The sequence below is a fragment of the Oncorhynchus gorbuscha genome, linkage group LG01 (assembly GCF_021184085.1).
Source record: "Oncorhynchus gorbuscha isolate QuinsamMale2020 ecotype Even-year linkage group LG01, OgorEven_v1.0, whole genome shotgun sequence".
Taxonomy (NCBI): domain Eukaryota; kingdom Metazoa; phylum Chordata; class Actinopteri; order Salmoniformes; family Salmonidae; genus Oncorhynchus; species Oncorhynchus gorbuscha.
The window spans coordinates 89,491,131-89,509,755 of NC_060173.1; the positions used below are offsets into that span (position 1 = coordinate 89,491,131).

The 18,625-nt window shown below is 42.9% G+C and overlaps 3 protein-coding genes across 6 annotated transcripts; 1 reads left to right on the forward strand and 2 right to left on the reverse strand.

Annotated features, from left to right (window-relative positions):
- Nucleotides 1–320: 320 nt before the first annotated feature.
- On the reverse strand, nucleotides 321–5,381 carry LOC124045490 (inhibitor of growth protein 1-like). Of its 3 annotated transcripts, XM_046364817.1 has the most exons (4): nucleotides 3,093–3,368; nucleotides 2,641–2,805; nucleotides 2,101–2,249; nucleotides 321–1,930 (listed from the first exon to the last, which is right to left on the reverse strand). In XM_046364817.1, exons 2-4 carry the CDS (start codon nucleotides 2,777–2,779, stop codon nucleotides 1,295–1,297), a joined length of 924 nt encoding a protein of 307 aa, XP_046220773.1. In that variant the 5' UTR covers nucleotides 2,780–2,805; nucleotides 3,093–3,368; the 3' UTR covers nucleotides 321–1,294. The 3 variants fall into 3 exon arrangements, with proteins under 3 accessions (XP_046220773.1, XP_046220790.1, XP_046220781.1); XM_046364834.1 differs by lacking the exons at nucleotides 2,641–2,805; nucleotides 3,093–3,368 and adding an exon at nucleotides 5,266–5,381; XM_046364825.1 differs by lacking the exon at nucleotides 2,641–2,805.
- On the reverse strand, nucleotides 3,500–9,035 carry naxd (NAD(P)HX dehydratase). Of its 2 annotated transcripts, XM_046364637.1 has the most exons (11): nucleotides 8,059–9,034; nucleotides 7,483–7,956; nucleotides 7,123–7,270; nucleotides 6,904–6,949; nucleotides 6,730–6,818; nucleotides 6,050–6,158; nucleotides 5,893–5,943; nucleotides 5,666–5,770; nucleotides 5,482–5,602; nucleotides 5,266–5,386; nucleotides 3,500–4,898 (listed from the first exon to the last, which is right to left on the reverse strand). In XM_046364637.1, the coding sequence occupies exons 1-11, from the start codon at nucleotides 8,558–8,560 to the stop codon at nucleotides 4,748–4,750; spliced, it is 1,917 nt and encodes a 638-aa protein (XP_046220593.1). In that variant the 5' UTR covers nucleotides 8,561–9,034; the 3' UTR covers nucleotides 3,500–4,747. The 2 variants fall into 2 exon arrangements, with proteins under 2 accessions (XP_046220593.1, XP_046220587.1); XM_046364631.1 differs by having other exon boundaries at nucleotides 5,482–5,770; nucleotides 8,059–9,035.
- A 652-nt stretch (nucleotides 9,036–9,687) lies between these two features.
- Nucleotides 9,688–18,542, forward strand: rab20 (RAB20, member RAS oncogene family). Its single transcript, XM_046364858.1, has 2 exons — nucleotides 9,688–10,179; nucleotides 15,787–18,542. Exons 1-2 carry the CDS (start codon nucleotides 9,990–9,992, stop codon nucleotides 16,386–16,388), a joined length of 792 nt encoding a protein of 263 aa, XP_046220814.1. The 5' UTR covers nucleotides 9,688–9,989; the 3' UTR covers nucleotides 16,389–18,542.
- The last annotated feature ends 83 nt before the right edge of the window (nucleotides 18,543–18,625 follow it).

Genomic DNA, 18,625 nt, shown 5'->3' on the forward strand with positions numbered 1-18,625 from the left:
ATATTTAGCTTTCGCTATCTGGTAAATACTGTGAAATCGGTCATCTCTTGCAATGCTGAGAAACTAGCTGCACACTTCCATCAGTTAATGCCTCTGCAGCATTGACATTTGACACCAACTTAATGAGAATATGGTTTATTGACAAGGAACTCTTTAAAACAAACTAATCAGACATGGCATGATGGTGTACGCATGAGTTGTTGCTTTACTATTTTTGACACAGTAAGCACAGACTAGGGACCAAAGGATTTCATTATATACATGCCAAGGCCTTCAAGAATACTACCATTGGACCAGAAACAATGGACTCCAGGCCAAGATGCATTTAAATAACATTTTTTTTACTGGTGTCACAAGTGACTGTCCTCACAACTACAGGCCCCATGCCATCAGTCAAACATGAGTTATCAATTTAACCATCTGTTAACAACTTTTGCTGCTAGAGCAGCCCTATTACTAATGGCTCTTATAACAAACAGCAGTCACATCCCATGGTAAATACATGATGCAAAGACAATTCAACATAGGAAGCACATTGCATTCATATCTGTAAGCCACCTTGTAATATAGTACATGTCTAGAATGACTTTCGGCACACAATCTTGGTTAAAATGTTTTATTTGTTCGTATGGAGAAATATGGCTAGTATGGTTGCATGCATGATACACTAGCGTCAACAATCATTGTGGCTATGATACAATAATCTGTATTACATATCTGCTCTAAACCAGTGGTACTAAACTAGGACGTCCATCTTACAGTACAGCCTTTACTAAAATGACAAGTCCCTCTTTCTAATTCTTCATTTGTAATTTTTAACCCTTTCTCCAACTTTGATATCCAATTGGTAGTTAGTCTTGTCCCATTGTTGCAATTCCGTACATACTCGGAAGAGGCGAAGGTCGAGAGCCATGCGTCCTCCAAAACACAACCCTGCCAAGCCACACTGCTTGCTTAACCCGGAAGCCAGCCGCACCAATGTGTCGGAGGAAACACCGTACAACTAGCGACAAGAGAGCGATGGGACAAGGACATCCCGGCCGGCCAAAGCCTCCCCTAACCCGGAGACGCTGGGACAATTGCGTGCCGCCTCATGGGTCTCCCGGTCACGGCCGGCTGCGACACAGCCTGGGATTGAACCCGGGTCTGTAGTGACGCCTTAGACTGATGTACCACTAGGGAGGCCCCAATTCTTCATTTTCAAACAGCATTGATACTAATTGGGAGTAGAAAATACAACAAAAAACAAAACTAACATGATCACAAACAACGTTCACTGGGCCAGGTAGAGCAGCTACCTGTTGTAGGCCCTCTCCTTCTTCACCCTCTCCAGGGCCTTGTCCATGATCTTCTCATTCTCACCCCTGCATTTGGGGCAGAACCACTTCCCCTTGGGCTTGTGATGTAGCCCCACACAGGAGAAGTGGAACCACTCAATGGGACACTCGTCATTATCACAGCCAATCATCTCGCCGTAAGACACCTGTTCACACAGGCAGTAGGTGGGCTCATCTGGGTCGATGGGCAGGTCTGGGGGTGACACCTCCCTCTCTGATTTGCCCTTTGACCTCTTCTTCTTCTTGGACGATGACATTTTGGCCCTCTTTTCCCTGGCTGCCCCCATGCCCGCCTCATCACCATGATCCATGCCTCCATAGCTCTCCCGGTTCTCTCCGTTCTTCTGCCGCCGCGAACGTTTCCCGCCAGACTTTTCCCCTCCACCGACTGAGCCTGGCGTTGCCTCATCACGCCTCTTGTCGTGGTGACCCACTTTGCCCGGCGTGGTTGTCACTGCTGACGTTGACATGGAGGCTGTAGTCGTCGTCATAGCAGTTGATGTGGGTACATGGATCTCTGGGATCTCCTGGGAGTTGTGGAGGAGCTCAGAATGCCAGTCCACCTGCCGGCTACGGTTCTCCACCAATTCCACCTGGGACAATACAGGGTTTATTTTTTATACAGTGTGGGTTGTGATCAGTGGGGTAACATAGGTTGCTCAAGGAGAGTGACCAATGCGGGGCTACCTCATCTATATATTGTTATTTTCATGCTGGACAGGAATTCAGCAAAGTATACAGGCAGCCAGCCACGTTTACCCACCATCTGCCCAGCAATCTGGATCTTCTCATCTCCTAGCTCCTGGCTGCTGATGAGAGCTCTCTGGATGGACAGCTGCATTCTGCGCCGCTGGAGAGGGTCGGACTCCCGACGGTAGCGCTCATAAGCATCATCCAGCTCCTGCAGGACATCTGAGAAAAACAAATTATGCCCGCATAGTTAAATATAAAAAATGTTAATGTAACAAACATGGCACATTAGAAAAGTGAAAAACAATAGTTAATTAGGTAAACAATAGTTTTACTGTGCTTGCTAAATACATGAACTATATTTGTTCCAAAGTATGTACATAACTAAGTGACAAAATGTGAATAAAAGGGTATCTACTATTCCAACTGCATTACTGATGCATGCACAAGCTGGTACAGCTGAATGCCAACAGTAGCCAGGTGCTTGCTACCTACTAAGTTACTGTAGCTAACGTAAATTAGCTGGGCTAACAGTTTCGCTGGCTAACGTTAGCTAGCTACATTATGATTAGAGGTATGTATACAGTCGGTGGATGAAATGTGAACAAATTGCCTTGGTATTTTGCGTCAATTTCTTTCATAAGAGACACGCTCCTCTGTAGGTCGAATGGTAGTGATTCGACCAAGTCCAAATATTCTTCCACATAATTTGTAACGACGTGGACCGGGTCACCGTTTGCCGGATTTAGCATGTTCTTCTGTCGAAGTCCACACAAAGCTGTCCACAACGAAATGAGAGATATGTTACACAGAACATCCGAAACTCATAATCCTAAAGATATGCGTTGAACTTGTATTTAAAAAAATATGTATCTAGCAAACTCCCTCAGCTTACTTTTGACACGCCAACGTTACTACTGTTAGCTTACCTAGCTTTCCCATAAACGAGCTAACAGCCTCGAAGCGAACTAACGTCAGCTAGCTAGCAGTGACGTTAGCCTTCAAACTAATTATTGTCTGAACACGAAAATGAAGCTACGCAACTAGCGAGCAATTCTTACTCACCAGCAACTTTATATTTGCCGTTTAATGAACTTCATACAATGTATTCAATCCAACTGGAGAATCTTGTAACTCAACTATGTATTGATTGCGTCTGGTCCAACGTGGAGAACTGTACATGTGTATGCGCATGCGCATCATATCAGAAACATATCTGCCATTGGTAATTTCCTTCAGTGAGTTTAGATCCTTTAGGCAGTCGTTTTAAAACATGTAATTAGTACAGTGATGCAGATCTAGTGAAAATGGTCCATGCTTGATGTTACAATGTAGCTAGTTACAGTTGCACATGTTCGTACTGTTTGAGCAAGACAGACATTGATACGTTATAGACCAACTCTCTGCTACACTGTTAGGGAGATAGAAGACTGAAAAAGCGACCGATGAAGAGTAAAGACATACAACATAAGTGAACTCCAACATTTTAATATAGGGTGGTTGCCAAAAACAGGAGACAACACATAATCACTTAGATTATATTATTGATGACAGTAAAGACAGGAATGTCATTATGGAATATGATTAACTGTCTGGAAACAAATAACAGATTCTAAATAATTGTATTCTCTAACTTTCACCAGGTATTGCTCAGTGTGTTACAGTATGTGTACATTGGGTAGTCTGATATTAAGGTATGTAATCTCAGCTCACCCTCATGTGACCCATTAATTATGAAGTGCTGGCTTTCACACTTTTTTGAATAGCAAAGGAGACACTAAGAAAGTAAGACTCCAGTGTAAAGGAGATATTGCATTGTAATTTTTTGTTTCAATGGATCCAGTGTATGAGAGACAACATAGCCAAAATTAATTAATCAATGTAAAAAAAATAATCAAGGTCTGTAGCTTATTGAGCACAAATAAACTATGAGTCATACCAGTGGGAAGTAGTAGTTAATTAATGCATTTTTTAAATTTAGTTTTTTCACTAAAGTACCGCACTGGGCCTTTACGAGTCTGCATTAGCGAACCGATATAGCCTTCTGTAGCGTGGGCAAAAAAAAGTGCAGCACTCCCAAACATCTTTTTGTGGTTATGCTAGAAGTGGTTTCATATGTTGGAGTCATTCTTTTTTGTGTGAATTATTTCTTATGAACTCAATCCGATCGAGGGTTGTCAACAATGCAGCTTTTAAAGGCAATGTTACCGCGCTCGTGAATATTGCATTCATGGTAAAACGATGCAAATGTTGACTCAATCGGAAACTACCTTTAAATGGCACATTGTCGACAGGCGCGATCGGATTCACTTCCGGGCTTTAGCTTTTCTGTCTGAGGTAAAGACTAGCTACATTGATAGTTGGATTCCCATGGAAGAAAGGGTTGTTTGTGTTTATGAATGTAATACTTTATGTATACATGTACAGTACACTACATGACCAAAAGTATGTGGACAACTGTTCGTCAAACTGAAATTTGATGAACCGACTTGTTGGGAGGGTGGCATCCTATGACGGTGCCACGCTCTTCAGTAAGGCCATTCTACTGCCAATGTTGGTCTATGGAGATTGATTGATTTTATATACCTGTCAGCAACGGTGTTGCTGAAATAGCCAAATTCACTCATTTGAAGGGGTGTCCACATACCTTTGTATATATAGTGTATGTACAGTACATATGTATGTGAGTTTATCTTGGACTCTGCTCCTATAGACTGTTCTCAACTCTCAAATAGTTTTTTGAAGGCAGAGCTGATCTCCTGGATCATGTCTGTGGTGGTGGTGGCTCGGCCATGTTTGTGAAAGGCCTGTTTGTTACACTGTCTGGTCAGAGAACAGGCCCCAAAAGCTGCCACCACTGATGGGTTCACACTTAGGCAGAAGAAGAGATTGGAGAATACATAACAGTTAGATTAATGACGAATACACGTTAAAATTAGACCAACTAGGTTACATCTGCTACAAAAACATATTTTTTTAAATTCAGGAAATGGAAAAAATTGCTTTCGTTTACAATTAACAAAACATACTATTTCAAAACTTCAGAAGCTATTTTGAATAAATGTTCTTGGTCCTAGAGTCAAATGTTTGGAGCACATTGATGAAAGTTACTGCTTTCAATACATGAAAATTGAATGACGAGGTTTTTCATCATACAGCGACGATATGTTATCATAAAGCTATATTCATTTTGGTCTTGTCAGTGTTTAATGACAAAATGATGAGATAAATATGGTACCTTTTGGTCATGTCTGCTGAGGAGGCGTATGCCCAGTGTGCCAGCACTCCCAGAGAGCCAGATAGGAGGTCTCCTTGCCCCCCACACCGCCGCCCGCTGCCCTCCTGTCTGCACAAGATCACTGGACACCACAGAAACACCGTCAGATTTTTTACAGGAATATTTGTGAGTGTAGCACTTACTCTGAGTGTAGCTGTGTGTGTTTGTAACACTAACCCTTGTTACCGTCGGTGATTAGGTCTTCCTCCCCCTTGAGCACCACGGTCAGGTTGCCCATGGCAACACTGAGCTCCATGGCACTCCTTTGATGGTCACTGCTATCCAGAGGCTCATGGTACTGAAAACACAGAGGGTTAATAATGAACAAACACACACACTGCGCTAGCACTGGCAGACTCACCATAGCCTCATACAACCGGGTGAACTCCATGTAGTTGGGAGTCAGGATGCCCTTCTGGTACCCTTGGATGACTGATGGCTGCTGAGCAACCAGCCACAGCCCATCCTATTGGTGGAACACACACAATCACTGAACATCCTTGTAATATATATATATATATATTTAAAAAAAAAACGTTTTTTAAATCTACTACCAAAGCAAAAATTGGTTTTGTGTACAGTACTTACTGCATCAATAACTATAGGGATATCTCTTGCTTTGGACTTCTCAATTACTTCCTAAAGAAAAAGACTCGTAAGAACATTGGTAATATCACGTGGACTGTCTAATCTAAAATTGACTGTGTTCGTGTGTGTATATATATATATTCAGTGTCCCACGTGCCTTGGCGTTTTTCAGCAGCTTGTCATCTCTGCCTAGCCCCGGTCCCACCACCAGGCTATGGAGTCTGGGGAGCCATTTCTCTATCTCCTCCACTGCATTGGGGCTGTCCCTGTGTACACAGTTATCATCAACATCATATACACAGTTTACAAACACTGTGTGTACAAAACATTAGGAACATCTGCCATTTCAATGACATAGCTTTCACTGGGATTCACCTGGTCAGTCTATGATCCCTTATTGATGTCACTTGTTAAATCGACTTCAATCAGTTTAGATTAAGGAGGGAGACAGGTTAAATAAATATTTTTAAGCCTTGACACAATTAAGACATGGATTGTGTGTGTGTGCCATTCAGATGAATGGGCAAGACAAAATATTGAAGTGGTAGCAGGTGCCAAGCACACCGGTTTGAGGGTGTCAAGAACTGCAATGTTGCTGGGTGTTTCACACTCAACAGTTTCCCCTCTATCAAGAATGGACAACCACCCAAAGAACATCCAGCCAACTTGATACAACTGTGGGAAGCATTGGAGTCAACATGGGCCAGCATTCATGGGGAACGCTTTCGACACCTTGTAGAGTCCATGCCCAGGCGAATTGAGGCTGTTCTAAGGGCAAAAGGGGGTGCCACTCATTATTAGGAAGGTGTATACATTGGCTTTTAAGATGTAACTTACAGCACAGGATGAACTATGAGCTCCGGACTGTAGGATTTGATCACTATCGCTGCGTCTTTAGTGCAGAACACGTGTGACAGGTCGGCCCCCTAAGAAGTAACAGAGGTTTTATCATATCAATGTCTCCAGCAGAGAACAAATTACACAGAACCAATAAAGCTACTGTGTGCTTACCACTTTCAATGCAGAAATAGCAGCAAAGTACGGAGCTCCTGTATACCTTACCATGACAAGAACAATTGTCAGAAGGAAGGGTGGATGGAATGAAAGGACACAAAGAAGAGGAGAGAAAAATGATAAATTACTTTGGTTACCTCACACAATATTGGTATAAGGCAGAAAACCTTCATTTAGAAATCAAAGTTGATGGTGGAGTTGGGTTGGGTCACTTACTCTTGACATCCCCCAATAATCCCAATCCGCCCGTCTTGGCCTTTGTGCTTTTTAGATGTCAATGGAGGGACTATATTTTTCACCAGTGGAAGGATATCATCCATGCCTGTGCGTGCGGCTGTCCCAAGGGAGAAGGAGCGCTCGATGACTGAGAAAGAAAAGAGAAGTATTCAGAGTTCTCCTTAAAATGTGTAGCTTCCCTGCACTAGCTGCTTGTGTGTTGTGTGCTTTTAGATTTAGACATATTTGTGCATCTGTTTCCGCATTATTCAGTTCTGTTTGACCTGCTTTTCGACAGGCAGTCTCACCAGGGCTGGCCATTGCTCAAACACAGGCCAACTGAGTGAGAGAAGTGAATACCTAAAGTCTGAGAACCTGCGTTGGACTGTGGCTGAGTGTGGTAGCTGGGCCACTCAGCCTGGGATTGGGGCGAGCGGACTCGGAGGTGACACGAACGACCACGCATCATATGGCTGGAGGCGGACATCGGCACACCGGGCTGCATGGTAGACTCCATGGTATTCCGAGCAGGCGGCATTGCTGTGGTTGCGGGGGCGACAGGGTTTCTGGTAGCGATGCTGGAGAACATCTGTCCCAACACCTGGAGCATGTGGAGCTCGCGGGCATGTTCAGCCTCTCGTCGCCGGTCCTCGACCTGCAGACGCTGCTCCTCCAACTGGTAGAAGCTCTGCTCTGCCTCAGCACTCTGCTCCAGGAATCGCTCCATCAGACTGTCCAGGGGCAGGTCGGCGTGCCGCTTCTTGGGCCGCTTGGGTCGGCTGGAGGAGGGCCCACTAGCTGACTGGCTGCTGCTGGTCTGTCTGACTGTGGTGCCTGTTGAGGAAAGTGGATTAAGGTTTTGAGGGCTGTGACTGTGGTAGTATCTGCATACAATATGATAACAATGTAACAACATGCCATATAAATGGTACTTACCATTTCCCACGGTCACAGGGATAGGGATGGGAGGGTATTCCATCTTCACTTGGGTCTCTGGATAGGAGCATTCCCCTGTGCTCTCCAGGTATGGGTGCTGTGGAGGGTCTGTGTCCTCTTCCTCCTCTGTCCCATCCATGGTCTCATCCCCCACAGCCCCACTGTCTAGCAGCTCTTGGGGGTCAATCTGGGGACGGCTGCTCAGGATCCTCTCCATGGCATCGTAGAATTTGCAGATCTTGTGGTATTGTCCATTGTTCCTCAGGTTACCCTCCTTGGCCAGGAGGAACTGCCTTTTCAGGCTTTTGATTCGCACCCTACACTGCTCTGGGGTTCTTTCGAACCCCATCTCTCCCAACCTTCGGGCGACGTCGCGGTAGACATGACTGTTTCTGAAGTTTCCATCCAACGCTGTCTGGATGTCCTGCTCGCCCCAGATGTTAAGCAAGGTTCTGGTCTCGACATCCGACCACAGAAAGCCCCGTGTTGAAATGGCGAGCATAATTAGGCGCGAGTTCAACGTGATTGATATTTTAAAGCATGCAGGAGTTTGAAAACCAAAAAAAGTTAGCTAGCAATTCTGCTCGTGAAATGTCCTAACGTTAGCTATCTAGCTAGCTAGCTAGCAACAGCCTGCATCAAACCTCGAAGCTCGACATTCAGACTGAGATTGATACCAGGTAACAATTTACCTAGACATGGAAGGCGCACATTCAGCAACCTGATGTTGAGTTTCAGACAATACACTTTCATATAATGGAGATTAATGTGTTCCACAGTCTGCAAAGCTTAATGATTATAGATCCCTACCAGTACACCACAACACAAACGTCAGGGGCAGAATGTGTACTACATCACAGGGATAGACACCGAGGAGCTCTGCTGGGTCCTAAAGGAACTAAATTAATTCAATGATTATTGTGATTTATACAATTATAGTGCCAGGGGTGTAATGTTAAAGTACAGTATTGTTTTTTTTTTACTATACCTTCCTCGTTTAGATACAGAAGTGTTACAATAATCGTCAGCCCAACAGTACTGAGGCAAAATACAACCATCCAACTTCCATTTTGCATGATTCTGACATGCCCTTGCGAGCCTATTTAGTGCCACTAGATAAACAGTGGTATTAGGTGTCACAGACAGCGCGCACTCACACTGACAGGTCTTACCTTGGCACGAACTGTGCGTTACTGCTGAAAATAGGATAGAGAGACGCGTCACTGGGATCATGAAAGCTGCTAAAAAGAGCCCAAACCAAAACAGGAAGTTGGTTGCGAGGAGATATGACCAAACTCACCAAAGATTGTTCTATCTGTGATATGACACTGGAATCTGATTGTTTTTTTAAGCTCTTAAAGAAGCAGAGGTACTTTATGCAATTCAATATAGGGTAAAGTTCACAGATAGACGTCCATTCTACATAGGATATTGAATGTCCTATTGAGTTGTAATTTGTTTACGTCATTGAAAAGTCTAATGTTACACTTACATTGTAAGTTTTGCTCGATTTGCTCTCCTGCGCGCAGTGGTGTTCATTAAAAAATATATGATTTGCCCTCAAGGAGCGCAATTCGAGCTAAATCAAGTGCACCTCATTTATCGAACCTCCCCACGTGTTTAAATCAACTTCCGGTTTTAGCACAACTTTGAAATTCACTTTTAACAAGTGGACGAGAGGGGGAAGATCGGTGTTCTTCCGATTAGTCGTGCTTGTTAGATCGTATTGATAATCGCTTGAGTAATATCGAAGACCAAGGACGATGTATGTGTGTTTTAATCTGTTTATGTTAAGTAGCTATGTTTTTTAATGGCAATCTGTACCTACATTGCTCTTTATCCGTAAACTAAAGGAAAGTAAAGCAAAGTTAGTTTGGAGTGTGTCTGCTACACGGCTGAGGAAGGCTGCCAAGCGGCGCGGGGCAATAACCATGCCCGAGCTTTCCAAGATGAGGAAGCCCGATGTCAAGGTTGTCATTCTGGGTGACATGAACGTTGGGAAGACCTCACTGCTCCACAGGTACATGGATAGGAAGTTTAAAGACACCATGAGCACCGTCGGAGGGGCGTTTTTCCTCAAACAGTGGGGACCCTACAATATCTCAATTTGGGACACTGCTGGTAAGGTGTTCATTATTGACTGTTATGAGTAGGTCTCGTTTATCGTAGGTCTTACGTTATTTTCCTCATTGTTTTAATATCCACAGCCTATTTGGAGTAGGGCCCCCACACGTGTAATAATCAGTGTAGCCTGAGTAACCTTTGTCACTTTACAAGGGTCAGCTCTGTTGTTGATTTCCACTGTGTTTACCTGTGGAGAGTATGTGACTCCACCACCTGAGGGTTGCTTGGCAAGGACAGTCCCTTTCATGCGACTGTGGCCAGATCAGATTAGTGATCTGGCCTACCAGGTTAAATGGGCTACTGGACAAGAATTACAGATGTTGGACAAGTTGATTACTATTATGTTGGACTAGGTCATATGCTACAGATGCAGTTAAATTGCCATTAAATCATGGTCAATCTGACATTGGTCTATTCTAATTCTACAAAACCCATCTCAAATTCTAGTTGGCACTGTGGATGAGGTCATATCACATGATTTTATATAGTGCTACACTAAAACTTTATGATGTTGCACATTTTCAAGGTTCAAGATGTTCAGGGACAATGACATCACATTATGTATCTCTATATTTATTCCATCCACCAAGGGTAAAGACTATATCCTTCTTAGACCAATATTGGACTAAAGGAGCCTAACATTACTCCTTAGTCCAAGGACCTTACATGTTCTGTTTAAACATTTTACATGTTCTGTTTAACCTTTTTTCTCACTGATATGAAAGATAAGCAACTTATGCTTCCAAAACCATGCCGCAAGTGATGCGCCACGACGCTTAACAAAACACCCCCTACAGAAGACTCCTTCGTCCAGTGACTCTTATGTGTAATGTAATCGAACTGAAAGTCATGATCAAGGGCTGTATCCTTTCAGATCTGGTGTTAGATATTGGGCTGGGGGCAATCCCAAACAGCCAACACTGTTGATTATTACCATATTTTTAAAAAACTGGTTGTTCTAAGGGGTGATGAAAGGGTGACAATTAAGTCAACATAATGACGACGAATGTACAGTTGAAGTCGGAAGTTTACATACACTTAGATTGGAGTCATTGAAATGTGTTTTTCCACCACTCCACAAATTTCTTGTTAACAAACTACAGTTTTGGCAAGTCTGTTAGGACATCTACTTTGTGCATGACACAAGTAATTTTTCCAAAATTGTTTACAGACAGATTATCTCACTTATAAATCACTATCACAATTCCAGTGGGTCAGAAGTTTACATACACTAAGTTGACTGTGCCTGGCTTTAGAAGCTACTGATGGGCAAATTAACATCTTTTGAGTCAATTGGAGGTGTACCTGTGGATGTATTTCAAGGCCTACCTTCAAACTCGGTGCCTCTTTGCTTGACATCATGGCAAAGTCAAAAGAAATCAGCCCAAAATGTGTAGGTCTCCACAAGTCTGGTTCATCCTTGGGAGCAATTTCCAAATGCCTGAAGGTACCATGTTCATCTGTACAAACAATAGTACGCAAGTTTAAACACCATGGGACCACGCAGCCGTCATACCGCTCAAGAAGGAGACGCTTTCTGTCTCATAGAGATGAACGTACTTTGATGCGAAAAGTGCAAATCAATCCCAGAACAACAGCAAAGGACCTTGTGAAGATGCTGGAGGAAATGGGTACAAAAGTATCTATATCCACAGTAAAACAAGTCCTATATCGACATAACCTGAAAGGCCGTTCAGCAAGGAAGAAGCCACTGCTCCAAAACCGCCATTAAAAAAGCCTGATTATGCTTTGCAACTGCACATGGGGACAATGTGCGGCCCTTGACCAGCACAAAAACCAGCATCGACTTCGGCGATGTCATCTACAAAATAGCCTCCATCTCGCTACTCAACAAATTGGATGCAGTCTATCACAGTGCCATCCGATTTGTCACCAAAGCCTCATATACTACCCACCACTGCGACCTGTACACTCTCGTAGGCTGGCCCTCGCTTCATACTCGTGACCAAACCCACTGGCTCCAGGTCATCTACAAGTCTCTGCTAGGTAATGCTCTGCCTTATCTCAGCTCACTGGTCAGCATAGCAGCACCCACCTGTAGCACGCGCTCCAGCAGGTATATCTCACTGGTCACCCCCAAAGCCAATTCTTCCTTTGGCCGCCTTTCCTTCCAGACCTCTGCTGCCAATGACTGGAACCAACTGCAAAAATCACTGAAGCTGGAGACTCATATCGCCCTCACTAGCTTTAAGCACCAGCTGTCAGAGCAGCTCACAGATCACTGCACCTTTACATAGCCCATCTGTAAATAGCCCATCCAACTACCTCATCCCCATACTGTATTTATCTATGTATCTTGCTCCTTTGCACCCCAGTATCTCTACTTGCACATTCATCTTCTGCACATCTACAATTCCAGTGTTTAATTGCTATATTGTAATTACTTCGCCACTATGGCCTATGTATTGCCTTACCTCCCTTATCCTACCTCATTTGCACATACTGTATATATACTTTTTCTACTGTATTATTGACTGTATGTTTGTTTATTTATGTGTAACTCTGTGTTGTTATATGTGTCAAACTGCTTTGCAAATGAGAACTTGTTCTCAACTAGCTGACCTGGTTAACTAAAGGTGAAATAAAATAAATAAAAAGATTGTACTTTTTGGATAAATGTCCTCTGGTCTGATGAAACAAAAAATATAACTGTATGGCCATTGCTTGGAGGAAGAAGGGGGAGGCTTGCAAGCTGAAGAACACCATCCCAACCGTGAAGCACGGGGGTGGCAGCATCATGTTGTGGGTGTGCTGCAGGAGGGACTGGTGCACTTCACAAAATAGATGGCATCATGAGGCAGGAAAATTATGTGGATATATTGAAGCAACATCTCAAGACATCAGTCAGGAAGTTAAAGCTTGGTCGCAAATGGACAATGACCCCAAGCATACTTCCAAAGTTGTGGCAAAATGGCTTAAGGACAACAAAGTCTAGGTATTGGAGTGGCCATTACAAAGCCCTGACCTCAATCCTATAGAAAATGTATGGGCAGAACTGAAAAAATGTGTGAGCAAGGAGGCCTACAAACCTGACTCCGTTACACCAGCTCTGTCAGGAGGAATGGGCTACAATTCATACAACTTATTGTGGGAAGCTTGTGGACGGCTACCTGAACCATTTGACCCAAGTTAAACAATTTGTAAGCAATGCTACCAAATACTAATTGAGTGTATGTAAACTTCTGACCCACTGGGAATGTGTTGAAAGAAATAAAAGCTCTCTACTCTTATTCTGACATTTCACATTCTTAAAATAAAGTGGTGATCCTAACTGACCTAATACAGGGAATTTTTACTAGGATTAAATGTCAGGAATTGTGAAAAACTGAGTTTAAATGTATTTGGCTAAGGTGTATGTAAACTTCTGACTTCAACTGTATATGCAATATTGCATTGACCAGAGTTTCAATTAATTAGATTTTGTGTTATTAGACCTAATTTTCAGAAAGACACAGGCCTAGGCCTAATCTCGGCATTCAGTGTTTTTAAATCCTGATTGGCACACTTGTGGGGCTAAAGCCCTCGCCTCATTGGAGGTTGTAACCTGGAAGTAATGATATGCATTGTTTTGGTCATCTGTATCAAATGGGCACTTTCTGATACTCTATAATAACCAGTGAGATGAGAGGTTGGGATATATCAGTGCTTTGAACTTGGGTAAACATTTATCAAAATCAACTAAAATCACAGCAGCTGAAAGAAAGGTGAATTGGTTATATTACACAAAAGCTACATTATTTTGGTTGACTTACTGTAAGAAACTGGTGACAGAATGCTAAAACGAGTGTGTTTGCTTTGCACACCATTGTCAAAAGCATGAAGGGGCTTAACTCCAGAAAGATAGAAAAACCCCTGAGTCACCAAAACACAATTTCCCGTCCCTGCTTCTTATCCCCATGACCTCTCAGCAGTATGCGGTTGCCTGCTATGTCCACATCACAGGTTAAAATAGGAAGTATTATGATTGCAAAATCAAGTCCGAAGTTCTTGGGGAAGGGGTTATGAGCCTTGTAAGTGAATGATTTACAGTATATAGTAGGCCTCAGACATTGTTGTAATTTCCCAGAAATCCTCCAATTCCGGCCAGACATCATGCTATACATCATGCTATACCCATACTGGTGTAACATCTGATTCTGCAATCATGGAAACCAGAGGTGTTTTTTCCCCTGTATTGTAATTGAATGCAAGTATCAGAAACTAAGCAAATGAAAGGGGAACAGAACAGAAAATACCATTGTCAAACAGCCACGGTATTGGTTCCTTATTCTCTATGGGAGTTTCAACTCTGATTTATTTCACTGCTTACTTGAATTCCTATGACTATTGGGGAGGGTTAGCTTTTTAGAAAACAGTAGGCCTACTTCCCAACACACACTACTTACATTGTCTCACTTCAACCAATGGCTGTTTCAGTGGTAGGTGGATTAACTTCCTATGGAAGTTATAGAGCCAGGAGCCGGTGGCTGCCGTCGTCTTTAGCCCTTAAGTCACATTTACATTTACATTTAAGTCATTTAGCAGACGCTCTTATCCAGAGCGACTTACATGACATGAAGACTGCGTCGCGAGGAGGGTGTTTGGGGTGACCGCATATGCTTCAACCTCCCACCCATTTACTGGACCTAATATAACCCTGAAGTGTCGAGTCATCTCCCTAACTAGCACATGTCTTCCTGACTGGCCCTCCTCCCCACAGATGTATCATCTCCTGTTTATGGCACTGCCACATCCTGGCTGTTTCTGTGCAGAATAGGACCCTAGCCTTGCTGCCCCACAACGACTCTCTACCCTCAAACAAAATCTTCCTCAAACTCTGTTGATCCCTGGAAAATGGATGTGTCAGCATAAACTAGACTTTAGCTCAGCTCTCCTTATTTGGTGGGTTATATATCAGGCAAGTTACTTCTGGATAGTAAGGCCTAAGGTTTGTAATTAGATATCTTATGACCTCCTGAAACATTTCATTTGGACCTAGTTCAAAGGTTCCCGGGATTTCTGAACATATTTGGCTGATGATGTTCTAAACACTGGGAACAAAGAGCTCTCTCAGACACTCCACACTTGCACAAAGGCTCCCAGATGAGATTGCTGTACTGAAACACACACACACACTGAAGAGCTTTTGCGTTATTCTACAACAATGGCTGCTTCTGTTTTTCGGCTACTGACTGTCTCGCTCTCTTTCTCTCGCTGTCTCTTTATATCTCCCTCCCTCTCCCTTTTGTAATATGTAGGCTATAGGCTACCTGTAGTTTGGAAGCCCATTCTTTTTAAACTTGTGCCTTTTTTGTCTGTGGTTAGTTTACCTTTTATAGCTCACTTGGTAGAGCATGGCCCCTGCAACGCTAAGATAGTGGGATTGATTCCCGGGATAACCCATATGTAAAAAATGTATGCATGCATGACTAAGTCCTTTTGGTTATAAAAGCATCTGCTAAATGGAATGTATTATTGTTATTACTTGGTGTTCGTTGGTCTAAATAAGAACATCATGAATCTATATCAACTATTATGTGTATGCATCTACTCTCCTGTGTGTTTCTAATGTTTTCTGGTCATCCTTCCCTGTGTGTCCCCCAGGTCGGGAGCAGTTCCACGGGCTGGGCTCCATGTACTGCCGGGGCGCTGCTGCTGCCATCCTCACCTACGATGTGACCAACTGGCAGAGCCTGGCTGAGCTGGAGGAGCGCTTCCTGTCCCTCACCGACACAGCCAATAATGACTGCATCTACGCCATCGTGGGCAACAAGGCTGACCTCACAGACGCCCAGGCCCAGCTGCTAGCCAACCAGGATGGCCTGACAGCGGACCAGAGAGTGGGGGACTGGGAGAGGACTGGGGAGCCCAGGGTGCCTTCTGCCTGTCCCACCCCTCCAGCCTCCCCCATCTCCCTGTCAGGGGTGTCAGTCAACAAGCAGGTGAGCCGGGAGGACGCAGAGGCGTTGTATGGGAGGATCCTTAGATACAAGGGTCTGGAAGAGACGAACAGCCTGCCTGCGGACAAGATGTGCTTCGAGACTAGTGCCAAGACAGGCTACAACGTAGACGCTCTGTTTGAGACGCTGTTCGACATGGTGCTGCCCTCCGTCCTCAAGAAGAGGACTGAGAGAGAGGGATCGCCCACTGTGGACCTGGAAGAGTGCGAAGGGACAGGAAAACGGGCTAGGGCCGCCTGCTGCTAGGGATTAGGGGTAGGTGGGGAGGGATGGATAAACTGTTTGGGGGTTTTAGACTGACCGTAAAGAGAGGAGTTCATGTCATCTCTGTATTGGTCTCCCAGGACATTCTGAGAATTTTCAGCGGTGACTGTTTGATATACACACACACACCTGCACACACATTCTTTCAATCAAGCTGTCAATCAAATTAATAATTAAAACAAGTAATTTAATTATTCTTTCAATGAGCCGGAAAGTACTATATTGGAGAGCTGGAGTAAGGCGTTCTTGGATTTTAAACATCTTTGAGGGGTTCTGTATGGACTTGAGTTCAGGCCAGAATTTCTCTGTGTAGAGCAGGGTAGCGTTTTATGTAATTAATCTTCTCGGCAGAGTGGTCTCTAGCTGGCGCAGCCACAGTCATAAAATCTGATTTTAAACTTAACCACACTGCTAACCATAACCTTAAATTAAGAGCAAAAAGCTATTTTTTGTTTTCATGAACTTTTATAATATTGCCCATTTTGACTTTGCAGGTGGCCAATCTATTGGCTCTAGGGCAAAGATGCATGACATGTCAACCTGGATATGGGAAATAGACTACTGGTACACAGTTCACCTGTTTATAAATCAATCATTGAATTTTTGTTCATGTTTTGGAACGAGAATGTCACTAACTTTGTTTCCATCCACAGTTTTTATGCAAGTAAAGTCATTCTGTATCCCCAAAAAAATCACAACTGTGAGGGAAACAGGACGTTTCGGTACAGTTTTATAAATGCCAACAGATTTGTTCGTTTGACATGGTGGCATCTTTCTGTCGGCGAAATTAATTGCGCGAGAAATGGAGTTGGAAATGCCTTTATGCGCAGATATTGTTATAATAACCAGCATATCGAAGTAAACTTGGAGTCACGCGATATGATGTGTGTGGTCCCCCAATACGACTCGGGAAAACGTAGTTTTAAGCTACAGATAAAATCAATTATGATGAACCACAGGGTGGTGAAAGTGCATGGTGATGAGAGAGATGGTCCTTTTCAATAAATATCGAGTGTCTTATTCTGGTGATGTGATTATCTATGCTTGACTGCCGTTTGACCAATAAAAATATCCATAATCTAATCTCGTAGACTAAGTCTACCCACACTGTCTCTGTGAGCTGTTGGCTAGAGCACACGTGCCAAGGCCAGAGTAGCACATTTGATATTTTAACGCAATAGTTATGAAAACGTAAGTGAAAGTATATTTTGTGTGCACTACGTCATCACGCACATATTTTTAATTTTTATCCGCAACAAATCTGTTTGGTAAAAGCACACCACGGGTGAGAAGGTATTCCGATTTTCTTTTCGTGGTTAGAATATTCACATGAGAATTTGTCACCAAATGGATGGAAACCTAGCTACATATGGCATTATTCAACAGCAGTAATTGTTTGACTACCAGGGTGGCCACACTGAATTGTGTAAATGAATCCTATTTTAAACATGTTTTACTGTGTTTAACAATCAGGCTTTACATTTGCATCAGGTGTGTTCTGTTGCATGTTTTTCTTTTTTTACTGATCCCTTTTTTTCATGTAAATCTACACTACAATATGTGTAAGATACAAGTTTGATATTTTCAAATATAGGATAAAAGATTATTCTCATTTAGAAATAGGGGGATATAGTTTGTTTGAGCTAAAGTGAGAATGTCAATGCATGTACCACCAGCAGAAGTATAACAAACAACATTTTTATTTTTGTTATGACTCAATTACAATTGGATTCATAGCACATTGAACTCATGGCCAATTTTACAAAATATATTTTTAGTTCTGAGAAACATAAAAATCAAGTTCATTCAGTGGATATAAATATACGTAGGAATGTAAATCAGTGCATTTTGTGACCAAAACAATATATGAATGTAAGATTAGGGTAAGATTAGGGTTATATATATATTGATACGTACACTTGATATATTGCTAACAAACAGTTTGCACTGTAAGGCCTCTTGATGCATAAATGTTATGTTACGTGAGAAGACTTGATGTAAAGCAGATTAATACTGAATGTTAAGAGCATTTCTTCTCACTTAAACCTCAACCAAACCTCATTTACAGTTGGTAGAGGGTCAGTGTTAGTGTCGTGGCATTACTGTATACCTGAATAAAACGTAAGCGCACTTAAATCTAAACTCAAGCAGTGCACACACACACACACACAATCAATATTATCAATCATTAGTTTCATTGATAACTGAAGCAGTGTGTA

Coding starts and splice junctions, on each gene's coding strand:
- LOC124045490 (XM_046364817.1), bottom strand. CDS start 2,779: ATGCTAAATCCGGCAAACGGTGACCCGGTCCACGTCGTTACAAATTAT. Junction 2,250..2,640: donor AATTGACGCAAAATACCAAG/GCAATTTGTTCA, acceptor TGTTTTTCTCAG/ATGTCCTGCAGGAGCTGGAT. Junction 1,931..2,100: donor TCCAGATTGCTGGGCAGATG/GTGGGTAAACGT, acceptor GTATTGTCCCAG/GTGGAATTGGTGGAGAACCG.
- naxd (XM_046364631.1), bottom strand. CDS start 8,560: ATGCTCGCCATTTCAACACGGGGCTTTCTGTGGTCGGATGTCGAGACC. Junction 6,950..7,122: donor ATTATTGGGGGATGTCAAGA/GTAAGTGACCCA, acceptor TGTCATGGTAAG/GTATACAGGAGCTCCGTACT. Junction 4,899..5,265: donor TCAGCAGACATGACCAAAAG/GTACCATATTTA, acceptor CTTCTGCCTAAG/TGTGAACCCATCAGTGGTGG.
- rab20 (XM_046364858.1), top strand. CDS start 9,990: ATGCCCGAGCTTTCCAAGATGAGGAAGCCCGATGTCAAGGTTGTCATT. Junction 10,180..15,786: donor CTCAATTTGGGACACTGCTG/GTAAGGTGTTCA, acceptor TGTGTCCCCCAG/GTCGGGAGCAGTTCCACGGG.